This window comes from Pan troglodytes, chromosome 10 (assembly GCF_028858775.2).
Source record: "Pan troglodytes isolate AG18354 chromosome 10, NHGRI_mPanTro3-v2.0_pri, whole genome shotgun sequence".
NCBI classification, from domain to species: domain Eukaryota; kingdom Metazoa; phylum Chordata; class Mammalia; order Primates; family Hominidae; genus Pan; species Pan troglodytes.
In genome coordinates, this window is record NC_072408.2 from 27,831,060 (window position 1) to 27,852,703 (window position 21,644).

Sequence of the window (21,644 nt, forward strand, 5' to 3'; positions counted from 1 at the left end):
TACAGTGATTTTTGTGTCAACACCTCCATATATTAGATAACTTAAAATGTGCTATAGTATCTCAAGTTTTTCAGTAGTGTTTTTAACATAATTATTTTTTCTCTTTGACATTAGCATTCTAGATGTAACACTTTGGATCTTTTAAAGATAAATTTAGGATAAATGATAGCAAATTTTATTATTAAACAATTTATTTGTATTTTCTGGTCACTGGCTTTAATATTATGACTGATGAGAAATAATATGATATCTGAATCCCCAAAAACAGAAGGCCAATTTGAATTATATAATTTAATCCTTTGAAGAATATTGCAATTTAAGCCATAAATTTAATAATTATCCATTTCTTATTTTAAAACCTTTCTGGTTTGTATATCTCTTGCTTGGCAATATTTTTACTCATAGTTTTGTAGTAAAGATACCTATTTAACATTGTATAACTCTGCATTTCCCAAACCCTGTTTTCCTTGTCCTGGCAAAATACTGTTCTAGAAAAGTAGTCCTAGTGACTCAGTAGATATAGGAAGTTGGCTGTTGGTATCAGATACTGTTAAGGAAGAATCTCCATATTCTTCATTTCTTAAACTTTGTTTTTTAAATCAGTAATAGATGTCGAATTTTATCAACTGATGTTTTTCATGTAATGAAATTCTATTTTTTATTTTGAATTGTTCATGTAGTAATTTAGGTGAATAAATTTCCTGTAATTAACCAATTGTTGCATCTTTTAGAATAATTCTAATCATAGAGCAAGAGTTAATTTGGATTTGCTAGCATTTACTTAGAATTTTTATAATCTATGGGCTTGATCTGAAGTTTTCCTTTCTGTGCTATCGTTGTGCTGTTTTGTTACCATGATAATTTTATTTTTGTCAAACTAATGGAGACAATGATTATCTGTTTCCATTATCGGCTATCTTTCCTCAAAGAATATCCCTTGATAAAGCACTTCTGGTGCATCATCTATCCTTAGTATCTTTGTTTAGGGAATAGTTTCAGAGTATTTTTGATAATGTCTTTCTTGGCTATTTTCTCTTCTGGTTTTTATCAATATAGGTAATGCATATTTGCTACAAACTTATCCATTAAGTCAAGATATTAAACTTACTTCAACATTCGATGCATCTTTTTATGTTTTATACTCCTAAATATCTGTGTTTTATCTCATTAATATTATGTATTTATATCTTTGTTTTTTGTCTTGATTAACATTATTAGCTTTGTTTTGCTTATTTTTTGTTTTTAAATTTTTCTCTTTCACTCACTCTTCCTTTTCAATTAAAAAATTAAAGTTATGAATGCTTATAAAATGAATCCAAAAGCCTAATAATAATTTTTTTGAAACCAGACCCTTGTCTCATCCTTTCCTTTACTCAATTCCCACTCCCTAGAGGAATCCACTTAATTTTTAAATTGTTGAAGTCCTCTGATGTTTTAACTTCATATTATTAATACAAAGCAAATCGTTTATACTATTACTTGATTTTTCAGTTTGAGAAAGTATGAATTGAAATGATGAGGGATGAGGTTTAGTGAACACAAAACAAGCATTGCATAAAGTCAAGGTGATATACTCAGTCAGAATAGATTTCTGCCACAATACATGAAATTTGACTCCTAACATTATTCCTTTAGGAATAACATTATTCCACTCCTATTATGTGGATATAGAAGTCCTCTATTAATGTACAATTGGGTCATCTGATAATATTAGGGAGACTGAGAAATACTTTGTTTGTTGAATTCCTTGATTTAGGTTAGATTATCAGGCAGGCACTGAGCCATGTGGAATCCTAAAGAAGTAGGGGCACAGGATATGTAAATATTGATGTGAACAGGGAGAAAATAGGTTCAGTGTGTGATCCTGTCCTGTGAGGGGCGGTGGGAAATTAAGCATGGGAAGCAAGGCTGTCTTTTTTACTTTAAGGCTAATCAAAGACTGTTCTTTCACCTGAATTAAATCTAAGGCACAAATCATGTTGCTCCCTTATTTATCAAACAAAAACAATACACAAATTGGACCTCTTCCTTTTTTGTCATATTTTAAGGCTCACATTGGGTGCTACAGGAATCATAAGGTGGTACAGGGACCTATAATGAATGTAAAACTTCTATTTGTTTTGCTAAGAAGATAGATTTAAAGGCTTTAAAGACTTTATTCTAATGAATCAATATTCAAATAGTTGAATTCCTCTTCTTCCTTTCCTGCTTGCTCCTAGTTTAAACTGGCAAGACCACAAAGTTAGCAAAATTCTGCCTCATTATTTATTCCAAAGGCAACACTTAAATTTATTCTTTGCCATAATGAGGCTTAAACTGGACGGATTGAGAAAGAATGCTGGCTACAGAGTTCCAATAGCAGGATTAGTTAATCAGATATCCTGGTTGATTTTAATTGAAAACATTTGCCAACTTACTGTGACAACAAAAGGTAGATTCACTTTAAATTGCGTCTATAGGATTGTGGTATACTGTTGAATAAAAAATTTAATAAATTGTGTAGTATTTGTTTATTTATTTTTACTTTAAAAACTAACTTTGACAGATCAGAGTCAAGGAATGTGTTTATAATGGACACTTCATCCAAAGAAAATATCCAGTTGTTCTGCAAAACTTCAGTGCAACCTGTTGGAAGGCCTTCTTTTAAAACAGAATATCCCTCCTCAGAGGAAAAGCAACCATGCTGTGGTGAACTAAAGGTAGAGCAACCAAGAAGTAAATAGTGTTGATGCTCTTAGTTTTCTGTCCAGATATCATCTATATAATGAAGTTAGAATGAGAATTGTTTTCTCCTTTTAAAAAAAAAAAAGATCTTAGATGCAATTTACTAAAACCACACCTTGCCAGGCGGTGCAAGCAATCTCTACCGGACCATGTGGGTTAAATTACTTTCCTGGGCTCATTTAAATGCCCCCCCCCAAACAGAAAAGAGAGAAATAGTAGAAACTAGTATTTATTGAACTTCTGCCATGTGCCAGATATTAAGCCAAGCACAGATATAACATTTAATCTGTGAAACATCACATTACTCCCATTTTGCAAATAAAAATGGGAATAATGTTACAGAGTAGGGAGAAGAGTTGCTTTTTTTTTTTTTTAGGATTGTTGTATCAAACAATAGTTTTTAGTTTTTTGAGGAACCTCCATACTATTATATTTTCCAAAGAGACTACATCAACTTATGTAACCACTAACCATGTACAAAGATTCCCTTTTCTTTACATTCTAACCAGTTTTTATTTTTTGTTATAGCCAACAGATGTGAAGTGATATGTCATAAAGATTTTTATTTGCATCTCCATAATGACTAGTGATGTTGAGCACCTTTTTCATATACCTGTTGGCCATGCCTTCTTTTAAGTAATGTCTATTTAGATTATTTGCCCATTGTTAAAATCATGCTATTTTTCTTTGCTATTTAGTGATAGAAGTTTCTTTTTTTTATTTTTTAATTATTATACTTTAAGTTCTAGGGTACATGTGCACACGTGCAGGTTTGTTACATACGTATACATGTGCCATGTTGGTGTGCTGCACCCGTTAACTCGTCATTTACATTAGGTATATCTCCTAATGCTGTCCCTCCCCGCTCCCCCAACCCCCCGAGAATAGTTGTTTCTTAAGGGATGCTTTGTGTGCTCCTATTCTTTCTTTATACCAATATTCACTCAACAAATCTCTGCTTTTTTCATATAAATGCTAACCTTCCCTATGAATGTTCTATCACAGACCCATGTCTATCAAAATATATAAGCTAGATATCAAAGACATGTTTTCCATTGAGAAAAATATTTGACTATGAATTTAATAAGTATAAACATAAACACAAGGAATAATAGTTGCACTTTTTCAGTCTGTACATTATGTTCCCGGCTGGTGCATGCACCACCCTGTGAAATACATAATCCCAAGTGCTGGACTTGTTATAGGATGTCAAGTGTTTGGCTTATGGTTTCATTTACTTTCTTACCAATGAATGTCTCACCATACACTGACTCTTCAATGTAAGACTCCTTTGAGTGCCCCTCTGGAGCAGAGTGGAAGAAGACAAAAGATAATTCAATACACATTTTGCATAAAAACCAAATATATATTTTAAATTCCAAGAGAGTTTGAACTGTTGAAAACTTACAGTGCTTAAGGCTGATGGAAACCTCGAAGTGTTTGAATTAAAGTTTCAGTGATAATAAAGTTGATATTATACATTGTTCTTTGTTGTTTGTTTTGTATTTGTTTGTCTATTTACTTAGTTTCCAATTGTGTGTCAAGCTGGAGTCAGACTAAGTGTGACCTGTCATATTTTCCAGGTGTTCTTGTGTGCCTTGTCTTTTGTTTACTTTGCCAAAGCATTGGCAGAAGGCTATCTGAAGAGCACCATCACTCAGATAGAGAGAAGGTTTGATATCCCTTCTTCACTGGTGGGAGTTATTGATGGTAGTTTTGAAATTGGTAGGTATTACAGATGCCTGACTTTAATTTTAAGCCCAAGATCTTCTACTTGTGGCTAAAGAACACCTTCTGCATTCTATTGTCTGCTGGGATCAGACTCTATTCATAAAATCTTTTTTTTTTTGGACAGAATTTACCATGATCTTATTCTACAGGAGAGGCAATTTTCTCAGAGCAATCAACAGTAAATTTTTCTCCCCAGGTGTTTGGTATTGTATGGTTCACACAATTCAGAGTTCTACATCAGAGTAAGTGACTTTCTTGGAGGAAAGGGTGAGATGCTAATTGGTATTTTGAGTTATAAATATGTAGAAGTGTCTTTACAGAAGAACAATACACCCTGGGAGCCCTATGATTCAATTTTAGAGGTGTGGAATAATCCAAATGCGCTCTACAAGAATTTACTGCAATGATGAATAGAAGTTACATCACAAAAGGGATTTTTCCACCCAGTGGTCTAGAAAGAAGAATAAAGGGATTCTATTACCAAGAACACAAGATCAGAGCAGGCAATAAAAATTCAAATCTCAGGTGCCTTTGGTTAGCAATTGACTACAGACTCCTTAGAAATTAAAAAGATCGAGTAATTTGAGTCACTGTTTTAGAAGTAATTTAAAGAGGGTAATCCTAGTTAGTCTGCTTCCTGAATTGATAAACTAAAAGGCTTTAATTTTTTGCTGAAGTAAACAAAATAGTACCCTCTCTGGTCCTTAAGTCTTGTTTAGATTCAGATATACGCTATAGTAAAACCTCTAACTGCTCCAATTTTAGCTTTACCTGGTGAACTTTCAGAAAAGTGAATATTTTTCAACTCTTTAACAATTTATTTCTTTTCGTACATACTATGTGTTTTGGTTCTTACTCTGAATATCACAGAAAAAATAAAATGAATAAGTAACCTTTTGCCTTCAGGCATTTGCTTCCCAAATTCATCTTTTGTCATCCTTCCAGAATGACATTTCTTAGTGCCAAATTTTAATGTCCACACAAATAACTGGGCAATCTTTTAAAAATCTTTTTTTAAAACCTGAATTGGTAGGAACAGGATAAAATTCTGCATTTCTAATAAGCTCCTAAATGATACTGATGCTTCTAGTCAGTAGATCACATTTTGTGTAGCAGGTTTCCAAAACATCTGATCACATCAATCTTTTATGTAATTTGCTTAGATTGGCCCGGATGGTTGATTTATTCCTTGAGCCCTGTTCTACTGATGGCCCTGCACTGAGTGAAGGGCCAAAGAGAATCAAGGTAAAGGGTGATACATTATATCATGAGAGAAAACAAGGAGAAAGAGGTAACTGGTGCAGATAAAAGAATAGAGCAGATGTGAGCAGGCAAAACATTATATATCATGATGTTTTGATGTTTTTCTCACTCTAGATTATTATATAAAAATATTTTAGAGCTGAAGAGGCATAGAAATGATTTGGTCCAAAGTTTTGTTTGGGCTCCCAGGTCCTGATGCAACTTGAGAGACAAAGTTTATATTTGATAGAGAGAGTATACTAAGTTTTCACAGGAAGTAGCAGAAAACCATGACTCCAAATTCACATTAATTCTTCCAGACCATTCTAGGTATATAAATTATTTATTGGATTGGATGCCTTAAAATGCCTTAAAAGTTCTCTTACTTCCATTGAAAACCTTTATCCCAAACATCACAGGTTTGCCCTAATTATTTGAGTTACATAAATTTCCAGACAAATGACTTCGCCGAACATAATCTTAATTTACTTCTTTTGCCTCTTTTTGCATTCCTTCCTTTCAAGATTCTAGAACAAATATCATCCTCCATCTTTATGTTATTTGTATGTGGCAACTTTGTTGAAATTCTATTAGTTTTAATTGATTTTCCATGGAAACTGTAGAGTTTTGTGGACAAATTGTCTAAAACAAAATATAATTTCGTATCTTTCTTTGCAACTCTTAGATTTTTGTTGTTGTTGTTGTTATTACCTTATTACATTAGCCTCAGAACTGTGTTGAAGAGAAGCATTTACAATGGACATCTTTCTCTTGTGTTTGACCTTGATGCAAATACTTTTAAATTTTTAGTATTAAGCAATATGCTTGCTTTGTGGTTTTGATAGATACACTTTAAAAGCTGGTTTGCTCAGATTTGTTTTTTCCTAACATAAATGAATGGTTAATTTTATTTAGTACTTTTACGGTGTCTATTAAGTTAACCATGGAATTATTCCCCTTCCATTTGTTACATAGTGATTTAATTAATAATTTATTGTTACTTGGTGGTACTCTTGTACTACTATAATGAACTGCGCTTGGTTGGGATATTTTTATTTGTATATACTATTCCGTTTGCTAATAATTTGTTTAGGATTTTTACATCTATCTTCATAATCAAGTTTGGGCTCTAATTGTCTTTTCTTATATTGTCCTTGTCCAGTTTTGGTTTTAAGAAAATAGTAGTCTTACAAGATGAATTGAGTAGCTTTCTTTTTTTTCTGTTATCTCGAGTGTGTCTGTGTGTGTGCATAGAGAGACAGAAAAAGAGAGGAGAGCAAGAATATGTTACTTTAAAGTTTGGTAAGACATATTTCTAAAACTTTCTGTACCTGTTTTTTTGTGAGAGGCTAATGATGGTAGATATGGAATAATTTTTATATCCAATTTCATTTTTTAAAGATTTTGTATCATCATTTATATTTCAAGTGTATCTCCTAGCAACTCAGAAAGGATACTAAGGAAGCAAAAACTTTGATAGATACAGTATATATATGGTATATAGATATATATATATCTGTATTACAGATACTGAACTCATATTGTCTTGTATATGACATGCCCATTAACGTAACACAGAAATAGCTTGTAAACAGAAGTCCTTTATTGTGTGGTATTGGTGGAGTGTAGGCGAGAATAGGAGAGAATTACCTATAAAGTGAATGTCAACTTTCATTTTATGTTGGTTTGTTTATTGTGGTACATTAACAAACATATAGATAGAATTATCAAAATAATATGATATACAATGTCTTCTACTAAATACTTAAATTTCAAATGAGAAATCTTGTGCTCAATTATTCGTTTTTTAATATGAACATTAAGAAGAGCTTAATTCTTCTTGGAGCCATAAAGACTAGGACCACTGTGCAAGTCATGTTTCTCACTATCATTCTTATTATCCTCAAGCCCACAAAAATTACTGCTTTATTTCCAGTTTACTAAAGCTGGCAATGTGCGTGAACAGTAGTAAATTAGATGATTGCTTACAGATGTAGGGAAACATGCTTTGCTCAAAAATTGGAAATGAGGAGAACTTCAAAGCAAGGCCACCCATTAGCCATCACAATCAATTGCTGGGAAATTGTTAAGATCTTACTGTATTTAGCACGGTACATCTTAAAAACTAAGTATCTCAAATAAATATAGCTAAAGCTTTAAAGCCCCTTGAAGTCTAAAACCCTAAACAATGTTTATCAAAGCATGTTCTAGGAATCATCTCCATCAACACACTTGAGTTAGTATTACAAATGCAGATTTCTTGGCCTGACCTCAGATCCATGGAATCAGAAACGTTTGGTACTTGCCAAGAATCGCATTTTTAACAAGTTTCCATTTCCTTAACCATTTCCTTTCAGTATTTTTATGCACAGCAAAGCATGAGAAATATTACTTGAAACATGTTTAATCACTTATCACCATCATCAACTAAAAGTAATGTGTCACATGCTTCATTAGAGACATTTTAGAAAACCATAATTTCTACTTTCAAAAAAACCCAATATTTTTAAACCGTTTTTCACAAAAGAAATAAATGGGCACATTTTATAGAGATTTTATATTTCATAAAATTTGCTTTATAGGCATATGTTGAGGTTATATAATTGATGTATACCTGAAGTCGCCTATGTGGAATAATTTTTATTTCTATTTTGAGTCTTAATCTTTTTGTACAAAGTTTATTAACAAATCATAAAATATCATTTGTGTAAATGTGTTTCATCATTTTATTTCATTTAAAGTGAAGTACAGTTGTGTTTAATTTTTCTATAAAAGATATCAGCTAAATAATTTGTAATGTGTAGTCCACGAGCAATTAGAACACTAATAGAAGTTTTCATAGAAATTTTAATGAATAAAGAAAAAATAAGTTTACTTCAAATTTACTAAAAAATATTTAAGAGAGAAGCTAAAGGGAGCCTTCTAGAATTTGACTTACTGATAAAATATTTTACAAGGACAAATAATTAGGTTGGGTGAAGTGAGGTAGAAGGATTGAATTAAAATATTTTGATAAAGGGATGAGGTGATTGAAGTAATGAACATGAGAATTTCAAGGGTCATCTCAGATTAAAGGAAAAAAATTAAATGATGCAGAGATGGCTTAGTTAAAAGAAAACATTGCTTGGTCTGCTGTATACATTCATTCAGTTATGCTGTTGACTTCTTTCTAAGTTCTCTAATTTATGATGTTTTATTCTTTTCCTCAAAGGGAATCTCTTAGTTATAACATTTGTTAGCTACTTTGGAGCCAAACTTCACAGGCCAAAAATAATTGGAGCAGGGTGTGTAATCATGGGAGTTGGAACACTGCTCATTGCAATGCCTCAGTTCTTCATGGAGCAGTAAGTCTAAAGCAATCATCTTTTCCTTGCCTTTCCAAACAACTGCATTTCTCCCTTTTATGATGATTATTAATTATGCAAATTGAAGCTTAACCCATGATAACTTTGTCTTACTTTTATTACATTCTCTTTGGATAAAATTTCAGAACAATTTTATAATTTTTCTTCTGACAATAAACTGTAAAAAATTGATAGATTACTGTATATTGATATCAACAAGATTAAAGAAAGATTTTACCTACATGTTTTGAGTCAAATGCTTTAATTTAGCTGTAGGGGCAAAATATATAATTGAAAATAAATTAACATGGTAAATGTCAAATAGGTAATTAATAAACACTGCAGACAATAAATTCTGGATTATGGAACACTGGCTGCTAGACAATTAACTCAGGGATATATTATCAACTCAAACAAGTATTCAATGTCCATACAGTATCTCTTAGACCTTTATCAATGGAAGCAGGGTGTCTGTATCCTCTAACCCTAAAGTCTACTTTTGGTACTTTTGTTAATACATGCACATGACTTTAGTAGTTCCAAAGATTTTTACCTATGTCATTTTTACCCTTATAGCAACCTGTGGGGTAGAAGAACATAGTTTATCTTTTTTACTTTAGAGCTAAGGACCAGACCCCATGACTTGAAAAGTTTGATGACTTTTGTAAATTTAGGTGTCTTGTAATTATGGAATCAGAACCTAAAACAGGTCAGCTGACTTCTCAGGCAGCAGTTTTCATACATATCCATGTCACTGCCCTTCTCTGTTTATCTATTGCTGATAAAAGAAATGACTACCAAAAGGTTTTGGAGTAAGAGAATATTTTAGAAAATTATATTTCAAGTGATACTTTATTGTCCACTCTAGATCATTGTATCAGGACAGTTTAGAGCTGGAGAGACTTAGAAATGATCTAGTCTGAACTTTTTCTCGAATTTCTAGACCACTTATGTAAGTACAGTCAGATTTTGACCTCCCTGGCCAATCTATCAAGGTAGGTCTCAGAATTCTCTGAGTGGGAGCTTTTCTACCCATTTGGATGAATTCCCAGGACCCTAAATTTTTACTTGGAGGGAGTTCTGTGGTTTGGGCACTTCTGCCTGCTCTTTGGACAACATCCTTTCATAGGTCAGAAGTTTCCTTGATCATTGAGATTCTACAAAAATGTTATATATGTTCAGCCTGTAGAAAGAATGGGAAGGAGAAGAATGAGAAAATGGGTCTCCAACCTGCCTACTCCCTGCTTGATCTTTAGTTGTGTTGCTGTTATCTGTTGATTCATTGAGCTTCCATGTGACAGTTTGCTCAGGGGGAAAAGCAGTTCCACTACTGAAAAAATTAAAAATGTGAAAGTAGTCACATAGGATAGATAAATCCATTACACCAGACTTAAATCACTCTGCAGTGGATCAGTAGCTCTTCTATGTGACAATGGCTACACTACTTAATTTTTCTAGGTCTCAGTTTCTGCATCTTAAAACAGGTATTAAAAATAATTCCTAGCTGATAATGCCATTGCAAATATTAAGTGAGATAACACAGGTAAAATGCTTATCAAGGTTACCAACCTAACTAGTAGCTATGTCATCATTGTTGTGTGTTATCAATCCTTTTAGCTAATTAAGCCACCTGGTTTTAACCAGCAATGGTTTTGTCTTAAAGCTGCTGTATACAGATGAATAATTTTATTACTTTAAGTTAGTGACAAATATCGAATACCCGTATAAGAAAATCAGAGAAAAAAATGTATTAAAAAGAAGGTCGGACAACCAGACAGGCTAGTGTTGACAAAGGATATCAAAGGGACAGAGACAGATTCTTATCCAACATTTTTGACATGGTAGAGGATATATTTGTTTATTTATTATTTAATATATTTGCAGGTACAATGCCAGGTAAAGGAGCTATTTCTGTGAGAAAACAAAATAGAACAAAAACACACACAATTCTTCCTTCGTGAAGCTTGCTCTCTACTGAGGATTATCACTCTAGTTTCTTTCCACCTTTACACAACATTAGTAACTAATTGGGTACTTATCCAAAATATGATTTTCGTTCTCTAAGAGATAACTATGCTCTGTCTCCTTTGCAGAAATATCCTTAATGTCCGACAAAAGCTATTAATCATGGATAGCAACTATTGAGGGCCTATTCCTAATAGGCTGTTTAGTTTTATGTATTAGCTCATTTAACTCATTAATTTAGCAAGTGTATATATATTTGTGATATATGTATATATATATAATTTTTCTAAGCAGTAAAGAAAGAGTAGTGACAAAATAATCTCTGCCCTCACAGATCTTCTGAGGAGGAGACAGAAAATAAACAGATAAATACAGTATGTCAGAGAATGGTAAGAACTATAGAGAAAAATAACCCAGTAAAGACACATAAGGAGTATGTGTGGTGGGTTGGGGGTGGTTGCAGTATCAGGTAGGGTAGTCAACGTATGGCTCACATAGTTGGTGACATTTGAAGAAGACCTGATAATAGTAAAGAGGACAGTCATGTGGATATCTGGGAAAGAAGACTTCTAGCCTAAGTGAACAGTGAAGGCAAAGTTTCTTCAGCAGGAGGAAGTCTGGTGCATGGATGACCTGCAAGGAGGCCTGTGTGGCTAAAATGCAATGACCACGGGGAAAGCACAGAAGATGAATGCTGAGAAGTAAAAGGGAATGAGAGAATATGTCAACGTTGTTTCTCACTTTGATGGGCATTTGAATCACCCGAGGCTCTTGGTAAACTGCAGATTGTGATTCAGTGGCCCTGGGGTTGGTGCTGAGATTCAGCTGATGTTGCTGGTCTGCAGACCATCCTTTGAGTCATAAAGTTAGGACAATTACAAGAATTTAGTTTGTCCTCTGAATGAGATGCGAAGTTTTTAGAAAGCTTTAAGCAGAGTGACATGATCTTACTTATATTTTTAAAGGATTACACTGACTGCTGCTTGGAGAATTGATTCTGGTGGGAAAGCTTGGAAGCAGGGAGACTATTTAGGAGGCTACTGCAAAATTTCATACATCAAAGTCAAGAGGGCATCAGTCAGGATTTGAATGCGGGTCAGAATTAAAGCCCCTAATATAAAAGCATTTATAATATTAGTCCCAGATTTAAATAATTACACTTTTGTCTCTTCTCCAACAGAGTCTCAATAGGTACAGACCACATCCATAGCTCTCATTTTACAACTCAGTTAATTAAAACCTAAACGTTAATTTTTTTAGAGTATCACAGATAGCAATTAGTAACAAAAGTGGCACTTAGATAAGCTGCCAGTTATTTGAAATCAAAATAATTATGATGCTTGCAACAGTAACCTGTTGACAGAAGGAACTGAGTTAAAATAATGAAAAATTTTCAAAATACTCCATGATCACCATCCATACTTACTTCAATAGTCTTGAAGCATCATAACAGTCAATGGTTTCTCCGTAATTATTAACAATAAAATTATATTTACCATGATTTCAATGCTAAATGTTCTCATGTGTAGTTAAGAATTGAAAACAGTTAACCTCATTAAGTGATTCTTAACCTACTATGGTCAAGGAACCCTTTGATAAAATTATAAAACCTGTAACCCTCTTCTCTTAAGCATTCACATAAAAACACACATACAAAAATGTTCTTACTTTTTCAGTGGGGTTCATGAACCCATTGAGGGGCAGATTGCACAAAACAGATTTAAGGTAACCTGTTTATCAACTTGAATATTTCAGTAATGCAATACATCTTTTCCTTACCATGCTGAATAAACAGTTCTCTACTTTTATTTATTTATTTTTTTTTTGAGATGGAGTCTCGCTCTGTCGCCCAGGCCGGAGTGCAATGGTGCGATCTTGGCTCACTGCAAGCTCCGCCTCCCGGGTTCACGCCATTCTCCTGCCTCAGCCTCCCAAGTAGATGGGAGTTCTTTACTATTAATATGCCAATGCATATTCCTGTGATTACTAGCCTTTGACCAAATAGTGCCTGAATAAAATGAGAATCAAGATGATATTGAGATGTTTTCTTACCAGATACCTCTTCCCCAAGGGGTACAAAGAGTGTGGAGAACGTGGCATATGAAGGATAATTTGAGTGCAAGAGTAGAGCTGGGGGATTGTAGATTAGCATTATCACAGGCTGCCCACTAAGCAATGGCTCTTTATCCCAGCTGCTATCATAACCTTATAAACAGGGGAAAGGGTGGAATTAGAAGTAACTTGGTGCTATGCTAGTAAGCAGTAGAGAAAAAGCAGAATATTATCAGGATAAATGGTACAAAATCCATATGTCATTTTCCATTCTCCAGAATCAGCCTTGTAATTCTACTAAATTTACAACTCTAAATAAAGTATTCTGACGGCAATACATTGTTCAATTATGGCTCTTTCTCTGACTCAGAAAAAATCATGATTTTATCAAGTTGAATACTTTTTCACCTGGGGGGAGGTGATTTATAGTCACTAGTTTGCTTTAAGATGAGCCTCTATGAGTACTTTTTACTTTTATTTTCTGTCATTAATTGACTGGCCCAGGTATGGTGTAAAGCAGGAGTGTCCAAATTTTGGGTTCCCTGGGCCACATTGGAAGAAGAAGAATTGTCTTGGGCCACACATAAAATACACTAACAACAGTTGATGAGCTAAAAAAAATTGCAAAAAAAAAATTCATTATGTTTTTAGAAAGTTTATGAATTTGTGTTAGGCTGCATTCAAGGCCATCTTGGGCCACATGCAACCCACAGACCGCGGGAAGGACAAGCTTTGTGTAGAGTCTACGAGCCAGATCTTCTGGCTACCTCTTCAGCAAAATCTACTGTTAAACACTGGCTTGATTTGGTGAATTAGGTTCAGAGACAGCTGCAAGCTCAACCTGGTACCCTAACGATTCGAGTAGCATACACATAATATTCTTAGTATGATGTTAATGAGTCTATCATGAAGAAAACATTCTTCTTATGCAGGTACAAATATGAGAGATATTCTCCTTCCTCCAATTCTACTCTCAGCATCTCTCCGTGTCTCCTAGAGTCAAGCAGTCAATTACCAGTTTCAGTTATGGAAAAATCAAAATCCAAAATAAGTAACGGTAAGATCATTTTTTTGACTTGACTAAACAAGCTTTTAAAAAAAAGACTTTATATGTGCTTTAGGATGGACAAAAGTGTCTATGATTTTTGCTCCCAAAAGCTTTACTACTTAAATTGAGATATCACAGTACCATAAAAATTCCTAGAATATAAAGCAGTATATGATTAGATCCTAAGAAAATATACCAGATGATCAAATCTTATGGAAAAAAGCGTTAATTGATAGTTCCTGGGAAAATCTTTCAAAGCTTCTGAATAAGTGGGTTTTGAAAGCAGGGTGAAACTAGTTTAGCACATACAACTCTCAATCCATTGCTCAGATATGAAAGAAGTATAATTTTTCCCGTAAGTCAACTTAATATCTGTGTTCAGCTACTTTTTGTCAGAATGGCAAAAATGTAATCTCAATTTGTCCGCAACCTCCCTTTTTGTCCCCAGGGCTTGTTTACATTCTAGGGAGCTTACATAAGAGTAAAATGGGCAGCTATGGTGGGAGCTCTTGGTGTTATCAGTTCCCTGCCAGCTTACATATCTAAAACCCCTGTGGTCACACTGTTTGGTCATACTTGTCAGCATGCGGCTATCTTATGTCCATGTTCATACTTTTTTTCTCACAGCAGCTCTCTCCAGTACAGAAGTGGCCATCTTAGATACGTGGAAATAATTCTATTTTTCACCTGAGCAAGGATGCAGGAATTTTATCAAAGTGTCTAGTGTTCTAGATGGCTGATGCATATGACACAGCAATGCTTTGTCTGAGACACCCTTGGCAATATGGGAATACTCTCTTCTATATCACTGTAGACACTGGAAGTCCTATGAGTCAAAGGCAGGAATGCTGAGCTAGACTGAAATAGAGTCTTGCCTCCTGCCTGGGCTTCACTTGGCCGAGGTAACACAGATTTTCCTTACTCAGAGTAGCCATAAATTTATCCATAGGTGTTTACTGTGTCTCTAGGACGCAGTACAGGCAGGGAGAGCAAATCCCCTCTTCTCCCTTCAGCTTCCCTTCAGCATCAATATGCTCCACACTCCTTCCCTGCCACCTACCAATTTCACCCCCTACTCCTAACCGGAGGAACCACATTGTATACAGGCAGAATGGAAGCCTTTCTAAAATTAATATATACCTGCCATCCATCCAAATCTCTTATCTATTCCACAAGACCTTTTCACTCCCCTAATATTCTCATTAGTACATTCTGTTGAGATGTCTTTTTCTCCAGGCAATGAACCCTGGCTGTTTGAATGAAGGGAGGGGCCAAAGGACTAAAAACATATGGAAATGTGGAAGGGGAAGGAAGAGGAAAGCACAGAAATGTAAAAAGTTTACCCTCTCCTGCTGTAGCAAAAGAAGGAACTCATTCTAGACAAAGAGGAGAATATGAAAGGGGGTAATAGATATGTTCAGGAGGATGCATTCAAATCAATGGACAAGAACAGCAGCCTTGTTCATGTAAAAATATAACAGATAATAAATATGATTTAGGTTCAAATAAGGAGGCAGGAAACTGACTGAATGGCTTGTAGTTTCATCTGTATACAATGTACGGTCAGGGAAGATGTTTTCTTTTGACAGCACAACTAGTTAGGAAATATTTAAACCTGTAATGTAAAAAGGTGAAAGGTGAAACATAGGGCTTAGACTCGGTAACTAAAATGTGTTTAATAAAGGGAGAAGTTAGCAGGCAGATACAGAGAATGACTCATTACTCAATTATTTCCCTTCCTTCAGGTGAGCTCCTGTTCCCTTAAAGTCTGTTTCGTTAGACATAGTGGACACAAGACTCACCCTAAAGCTGATGATAAGGATCTTCTCAAAACCGCTCCACATACAATCCTCATCTCCCCTGCAACAATCTACAGCAGAGCTGTCCACAGAACTATCTGTGATGATCGGAATGTCTTATATCTTTGCTGTCCAATACAGTAGCCCCTAGCTGCATGCGACTATTGGGTATTTGAAATATAGTTAGTGTGACAGAGAAAGTGAATTTTAATTTTATTTAATTTCAATTTTAATAGTCACATGTGGCTTATGGTTATTGAATTAAAAAGCACAGACCTAAGGTGCCTACACTTCTCTACAAGAAGACTCGCCTACCAGCAAGCTTCTTAAAATTATACAATTGCTAGGGCTAGAATGCACGTTAGAGTTAATTTTTAGAAAAGGAATTCATATCATATTTTTGGAAGCAGAATAGAAATCCAGAGAAGACAAGTGAAAACTCCATGGTCATTTAAACTTTTCTAGAAGAGGCAGAGTCAGATAGAATCCATGTGAGTGCAAAGGAGTCTTTTCTGTTAGTTATGCAGTCGGATTCACTTGCCCAAAGGTGTTCACCTTAGTTCTTCATATAATCTATTCTTCAGAATCAAAAATTAGTTTAAGAGTTATTAACAGGTAAAGATAACTCCTACCTCATAGGATTGTTAGGAAGATTCAATTTAAAAATGCCTGCAAAGCACTTAGTTCAGCACGTAGCAGAGAAAGAACATTCAGCAGTGATGATTGTTGGAGGTTGTTAACATTATCAATTTTATTAAAGCACCTAAACCTTCAAAGCTATGTTTCATTTATGATATGGGGGTAATTATCCTAGTGCACATGATCATATTAAGACATGAATTTTACGAAAGCATTTAAAAATGGTTAGCCTTGAATTTTACTCTAAAAATGCTGTCAAATGATTTCTTTTGTTGGAATAACTATACTGCTAAAGTATAGGGATTTATAATTTTTATGTAAATTTGTTTCCAGAGTCCTAAAAATGGTTGTTCACTAACAAACAAATATAAATGTAGGCAATACTGCCCAAATGTTGGAATATCAACCATATAAAAATTTGAATTTCAGATAAAACTGGGTCAACAATAAGATTACTTATGGTTTCTGCTGAAAAATAGAACCAAAAATTAAGGTGAGAAAGACTTTGTTCAAAAGAACTAAAAATTAAGGTGAGAAAGACTTTGTTCAAAATTTTCTGTTTTGCCCCAGATAGATACTGAATGTCATTGTAGTGTGGGAACTCAAATAGCTCGAGGTAGGAATGAAATGAGAAGAAGAGAGAGAATAAAAAGTAAAGGGATCAGGAACAAGAAGCGATAAAGTTCCTTGGTGAAGTCTCTCAGGGATTTACTCTGCCTAAAAGGTTGAAGGTATAAAACATTTTTAGAACTTGACCAAACTCCCATCAAATTAAGACTATTGCACAAAAACTCCTGCGTTCTAGTTCAGTTTAAGATATACGGTAGAAATGCAGAATAAATACTTAACTTTTAAAGTGATCTATTTTCAATCCTCTGGTTTGCCTTTCTTTCAAGAATGTGAAGTGGACACTAGCTCTTCCATGTGGATTTATGTTTTCCTGGGCAATCTTCTTCGTGGAATAGGAGAAACTCCCATTCAGCCTTTGGGCATTGCCTACCTGGATGATTTTGCCAGTGAAGACAATGCAGCTTTCTATATTGGTAATATTGGCATATTGCTTCACTTATCTTCTTGGGAAGCAGGGTGTCTAGTTTTTTGAATTCCCCTCTATGCTAAATTAAGTGGGGAAGCTTTTTATACTTCATATCCAACTCCTTTATTTAGCTCACACATTTCTGAAGTGCACAGTTCAGATTTGGATGATGAAGACACCATAGTTAGAGGGATCTATTGCATTAGAAAAGGAACATCAGATTAAAAGAAAATAACTGCGAGCTTAGCTGCAATGACGTATGAACTTGTGAAAGTATCTTCATGGGCTTCAGGTTTCATAGGTTCTTTTTAGTGGGTTAACTGTACAGCTAAAGCATTTAGGCATTTTAGTTTATTTAAAAGTTTGTTTCTTGAGCCCTAGCTTTCCATTTGATAAGCCCTTGATAAGTGCTTTCCATTTGATAAGCCCTGATTATTTAAAACTATGAGGGATAGGCAACAAGAAATCTTGAGATCTCAAAAGCAGGTAGAAATGGATAAAGAAAAGTATATAAAAAATAGAAGCAAGGCCTGAGGCTACCTCATCTCTGGAACACATCCCAGTAAATAGACCAGCAGCTAAAAATCTGAAAAACCAAAATATAGCAGAGGCAAAGTCCTAAGGTAAGACACATCTAAACAGCATTTATTGGTTTCCTCTGATGTCTTAACATTAAGCTACAAATACATGTCAGTCTCTCCTTTTTTAACTGTTATCTTACCCTTTCCTATGGTGTTGACATACATCAGTCTCGATTTCTTGAAATTCTGATCTTTTAAGGGCCTCACGTTCAGGGACAGAAAGGCAAGATTTAAATTCATTGAGGGGCGCTACAGCTAGGTCCATTGTATAATCTTGCCTTGGCTATGCTCTGCAGGACTCCAGGGGGTGCTGGTTACACCTGAATAGGCTATAGTTAAGATCACAGCTCTTACTCTAACAGAAAACTTCAGTAAAATCAGGAACTGGAACTGCAACAAACACTTCATCACCTGCACTAGGCAATTACTCTAGAGACTAGAGGAAAGGTCACAGCCAGGAGAAGCATACAGGTGCGTAGGTGTCCCCTTCTTCTCTAGGAGCTCAGGGCTTGTTCTCTTTTCCACTGTTCCAAAAAGTATCTGGTAACTGCTGTTTACTCTTCCAGTTAACTTAATCTCCCATGAATATGTGTGTTTTAAGCTTTGTGGTGAAATGAAAAATAGATTGGAGATATTTGGAAGGGAAGAACTACCTTTCTGGTAGTTCTGGTGTCCTTTAGGCCATCTGTTCCACCTGGCTATGAAGGTTAGCCTGAATGGTCAAGAGGGTTCCAGAGATAACTTTTCCTGCTCCAAATCCTAGCACCTTTGCTAGCTGCATCTGGGGATCTTTACAGGTCCTGCTCTCACTAATGATACCACAGAACCTCGAAATGAATGGACGCACTTTTTTACTAAGGTGGAAGAAATCCATTTGAATGTCAAAACAAGTCTTATGCTTAACTGAACGTAAAATGTTTTTGACAAACTATCAAAATTAATACAATTCTAATTTTTATCAGTGAGGAATCTAATCCTAGGAAATAAAAGTTTTTTCCATTTTGGAAAATTAATTTCCTCAGAGTATTAATGTTATTTTCTTACTAAGACATATTTAATGCCTTAAAATTGTTCATTCTTCCCCCAAAGCAGTGAAGGACTTATTTCCTGATTTGATGTGGTTTTAAAGTTAACTAAACACATGCAAATGAGTTAAAACATTTTGAGCTACTAACTGGATCACACATTTCTTGTTTAAAATTGTATTAATTTATCAAAGTAAAGAAATGACAGCTTTTTTTTTTTCCTTTTCTTTTCTTGGTGCAGGGTGTGTGCAGACGGTTGCAATTATAGGACCAATCTTTGGTTTCCTGTTAGGCTCATTATGCGCCAAACTATATGTTGACATTGGCTTTGTAAACCTAGGTAAGGGAGTTTATTTTTTATTTATTCATGTATTTTAGTCACTGTAACATTTTTAATGGGAACAGTGTGGAAATTATCAAATTGCCTTTTTATAAAATGACGGAGTTGTAATCTTTCATAAACTAAAAATTTATTATTAATATAGTTATACAGATTAATAAATGGAATATGAAAAATAGGTGATAATTAGAACTGGATGACCAATGGTTTGTTATTAGATCTATCCTTTTTCACTTTTGATTTGTCAGTTTAAATGCATTCCAGCATAGTTAAGACTGAAAACTGTAGCTACTTGTTGGCTCTTATTGGCTTCAGGTGTGTCAACATTTTTTACAGCTACATCAATTGATAATGTATTTGGGGACTTGACAGAAAGACCAAGGATTTAAAGTCTACTGGCAACCAAACAGCCCTTCTTTTTTTTTTTTTTACTCTGCAAGTCATTTTTAGGTGGAAGCATGTTACAGCACATTATCGAGCAAGACTGGCTTTTCTTCTGGGATATTGCTTGTGTAGGAAATAAATGGCAGAGGGGACACTGATCTTTCCATAGCTAATAACTTGTTTCTATCTCTGGGAGATGCACCCTCTAGAAATAGATGGCATTTGTCGGTATTTTTTTAAAGAATTCCAAGAGATCCGTTATAAACTAAACAAGCTTCACTTAAAAAACAAACGTGGAATTGCATTTTGAAGTCTGCATGTTAAAACAGAAAGCAAAATTCTTGCATTTAAATCAAATAAACTACAAGTCAAGCTTCAAAAATGTTATTTATTCATTCATTAGTTCCCATCCAATTATTTTGCATTTACTTTATGCCAGGTGCTATTCTACAGTTCTGAACAAATCAGTTGAGTTCCTTGACTTCAAAAAGTTTAAAATCCACTGATGGATTTTAGAGACAAGAAAGTATAGATGCGATGAGCAGTACAGAGGAAAATTGTTAAGGGGAAGCAATTAACATGCAGCAATAACCTAGTATAAGCATTTTACCCAGTATAATGCAGTGGCAGTTGAGCCTACTTGTCAAGGGCCATGTGTTTATTTCATTCTCACAGAGTGTTATGGTAGAATAAAATGAAATGTTTTCTAGGTTCTTGCCTAGGAAGAAAACAACACCCACTTGGTTTGATTCAAAAACCTGTCAATACTTACTTTTTAGTCAAATGAGAAATGATTTCAAAAACAAACTTTTTATGACGAATAAGATAACTAAAATTTTGCTTACACATACAAATCTTGCTTCATATCTAGAATAGCTCTGAAGTATTGTTAACCATCATTTAATAAAAAATATTCTGCTGATTTGAATGAGTCTTGAATTTAGTATCATAATGAGAGGTTTCCAACGGGTTTGGACTGGAGGGTGCAGAGCATAACTCTTCAAGTAAAATCTCACACAGATATTCAATATGTAAATCAAACGAAAGTGGTGCTGATATAGAGGAGTCGCCACATGAGGTTTTGAGCCTTCAAAGTTCTCCCCATGGGTTGCCTTCCTCTTACCAGGGGTCTCTTGCAGAACCCGAGAGCACAGTTTGAAAATCATGAAGCCTCTTCCAGAATTTAGACTATATTTTTAATCTAATGAACAAAAGAAAGTATCTTGCTCCAAAATGCACTCTCTTTCCTTCAATAACAGAGAAAATACAGACATAGCTTGTTTTATTGTGCTTTACTTCACTGCATTTTGCAGATACTATATATTTTTTAAATTTAAGGTCTGTGGCAACTCTGTGTTGAGCAAGTCTATAGGCACTATTTTTCCGATAGCATGTGTTCACTTTGGGTCTCCGTGTCACATTTTGGTAATTCTCCTAATATCGCAAGCTTTTACTATTATTATTATTATTATTAGCATACCCATTATGGAGATCTGTGATGTGTGATATTTGACGTTAGTATTGTAATTGTTTTGGGGCACCACAATTGTGCCCATATAAGACAGCAAATTTAATTGATAAATGTTGCATGTGTTCTGACTGCTCCACTGACTGGCCATTCCCCTGTCTCTCTTTTTGGACTTCCCGATTCCCTGAGACACAATAATATTGAAATTAGGCCAATTAGTAACCCTACAATGACCTCTAGGTGTTTAAGTGAAAGGAAGAGTTGCA

The 21,644-nt window shown here is 34.6% G+C and overlaps 1 protein-coding gene across 9 annotated transcripts in view; it reads left to right on the forward strand.

Annotated features, from left to right (window-relative positions):
• The window catches only part of SLCO1C1 (solute carrier organic anion transporter family member 1C1), a 60,980-nt gene that overhangs the window by 5,564 nt on the left and 33,772 nt on the right, over window positions 1-21,644 (forward strand). For 6 of the 9 annotated variants that reach the window (XR_673302.5, XM_009424940.5, XM_003313535.6 and 3 more), the window contains 6 exons: window positions 2,546-2,699; window positions 4,308-4,449; window positions 8,909-9,041; window positions 13,991-14,115; window positions 17,441-17,587; window positions 19,428-19,526. Coding sequence is in view for 8 of the 9 variants with exons in the window: in XM_009424940.5 (XP_009423215.3) it covers window positions 2,571-2,699; window positions 4,308-4,449; window positions 8,909-9,041; window positions 13,991-14,115; window positions 17,441-17,587; window positions 19,428-19,526 (775 nt within the window). In the remaining variant the exon portion in view is untranslated. The remainder of the gene's footprint in view (window positions 1-2,545; window positions 2,700-4,307; window positions 4,450-8,908; window positions 9,042-13,990; window positions 14,116-17,440; window positions 17,588-19,427; window positions 19,527-21,644) is intronic. The other 3 variants (XM_009424943.5, XM_003313536.6, XM_024347698.3) reach the window with 2 other exon arrangements.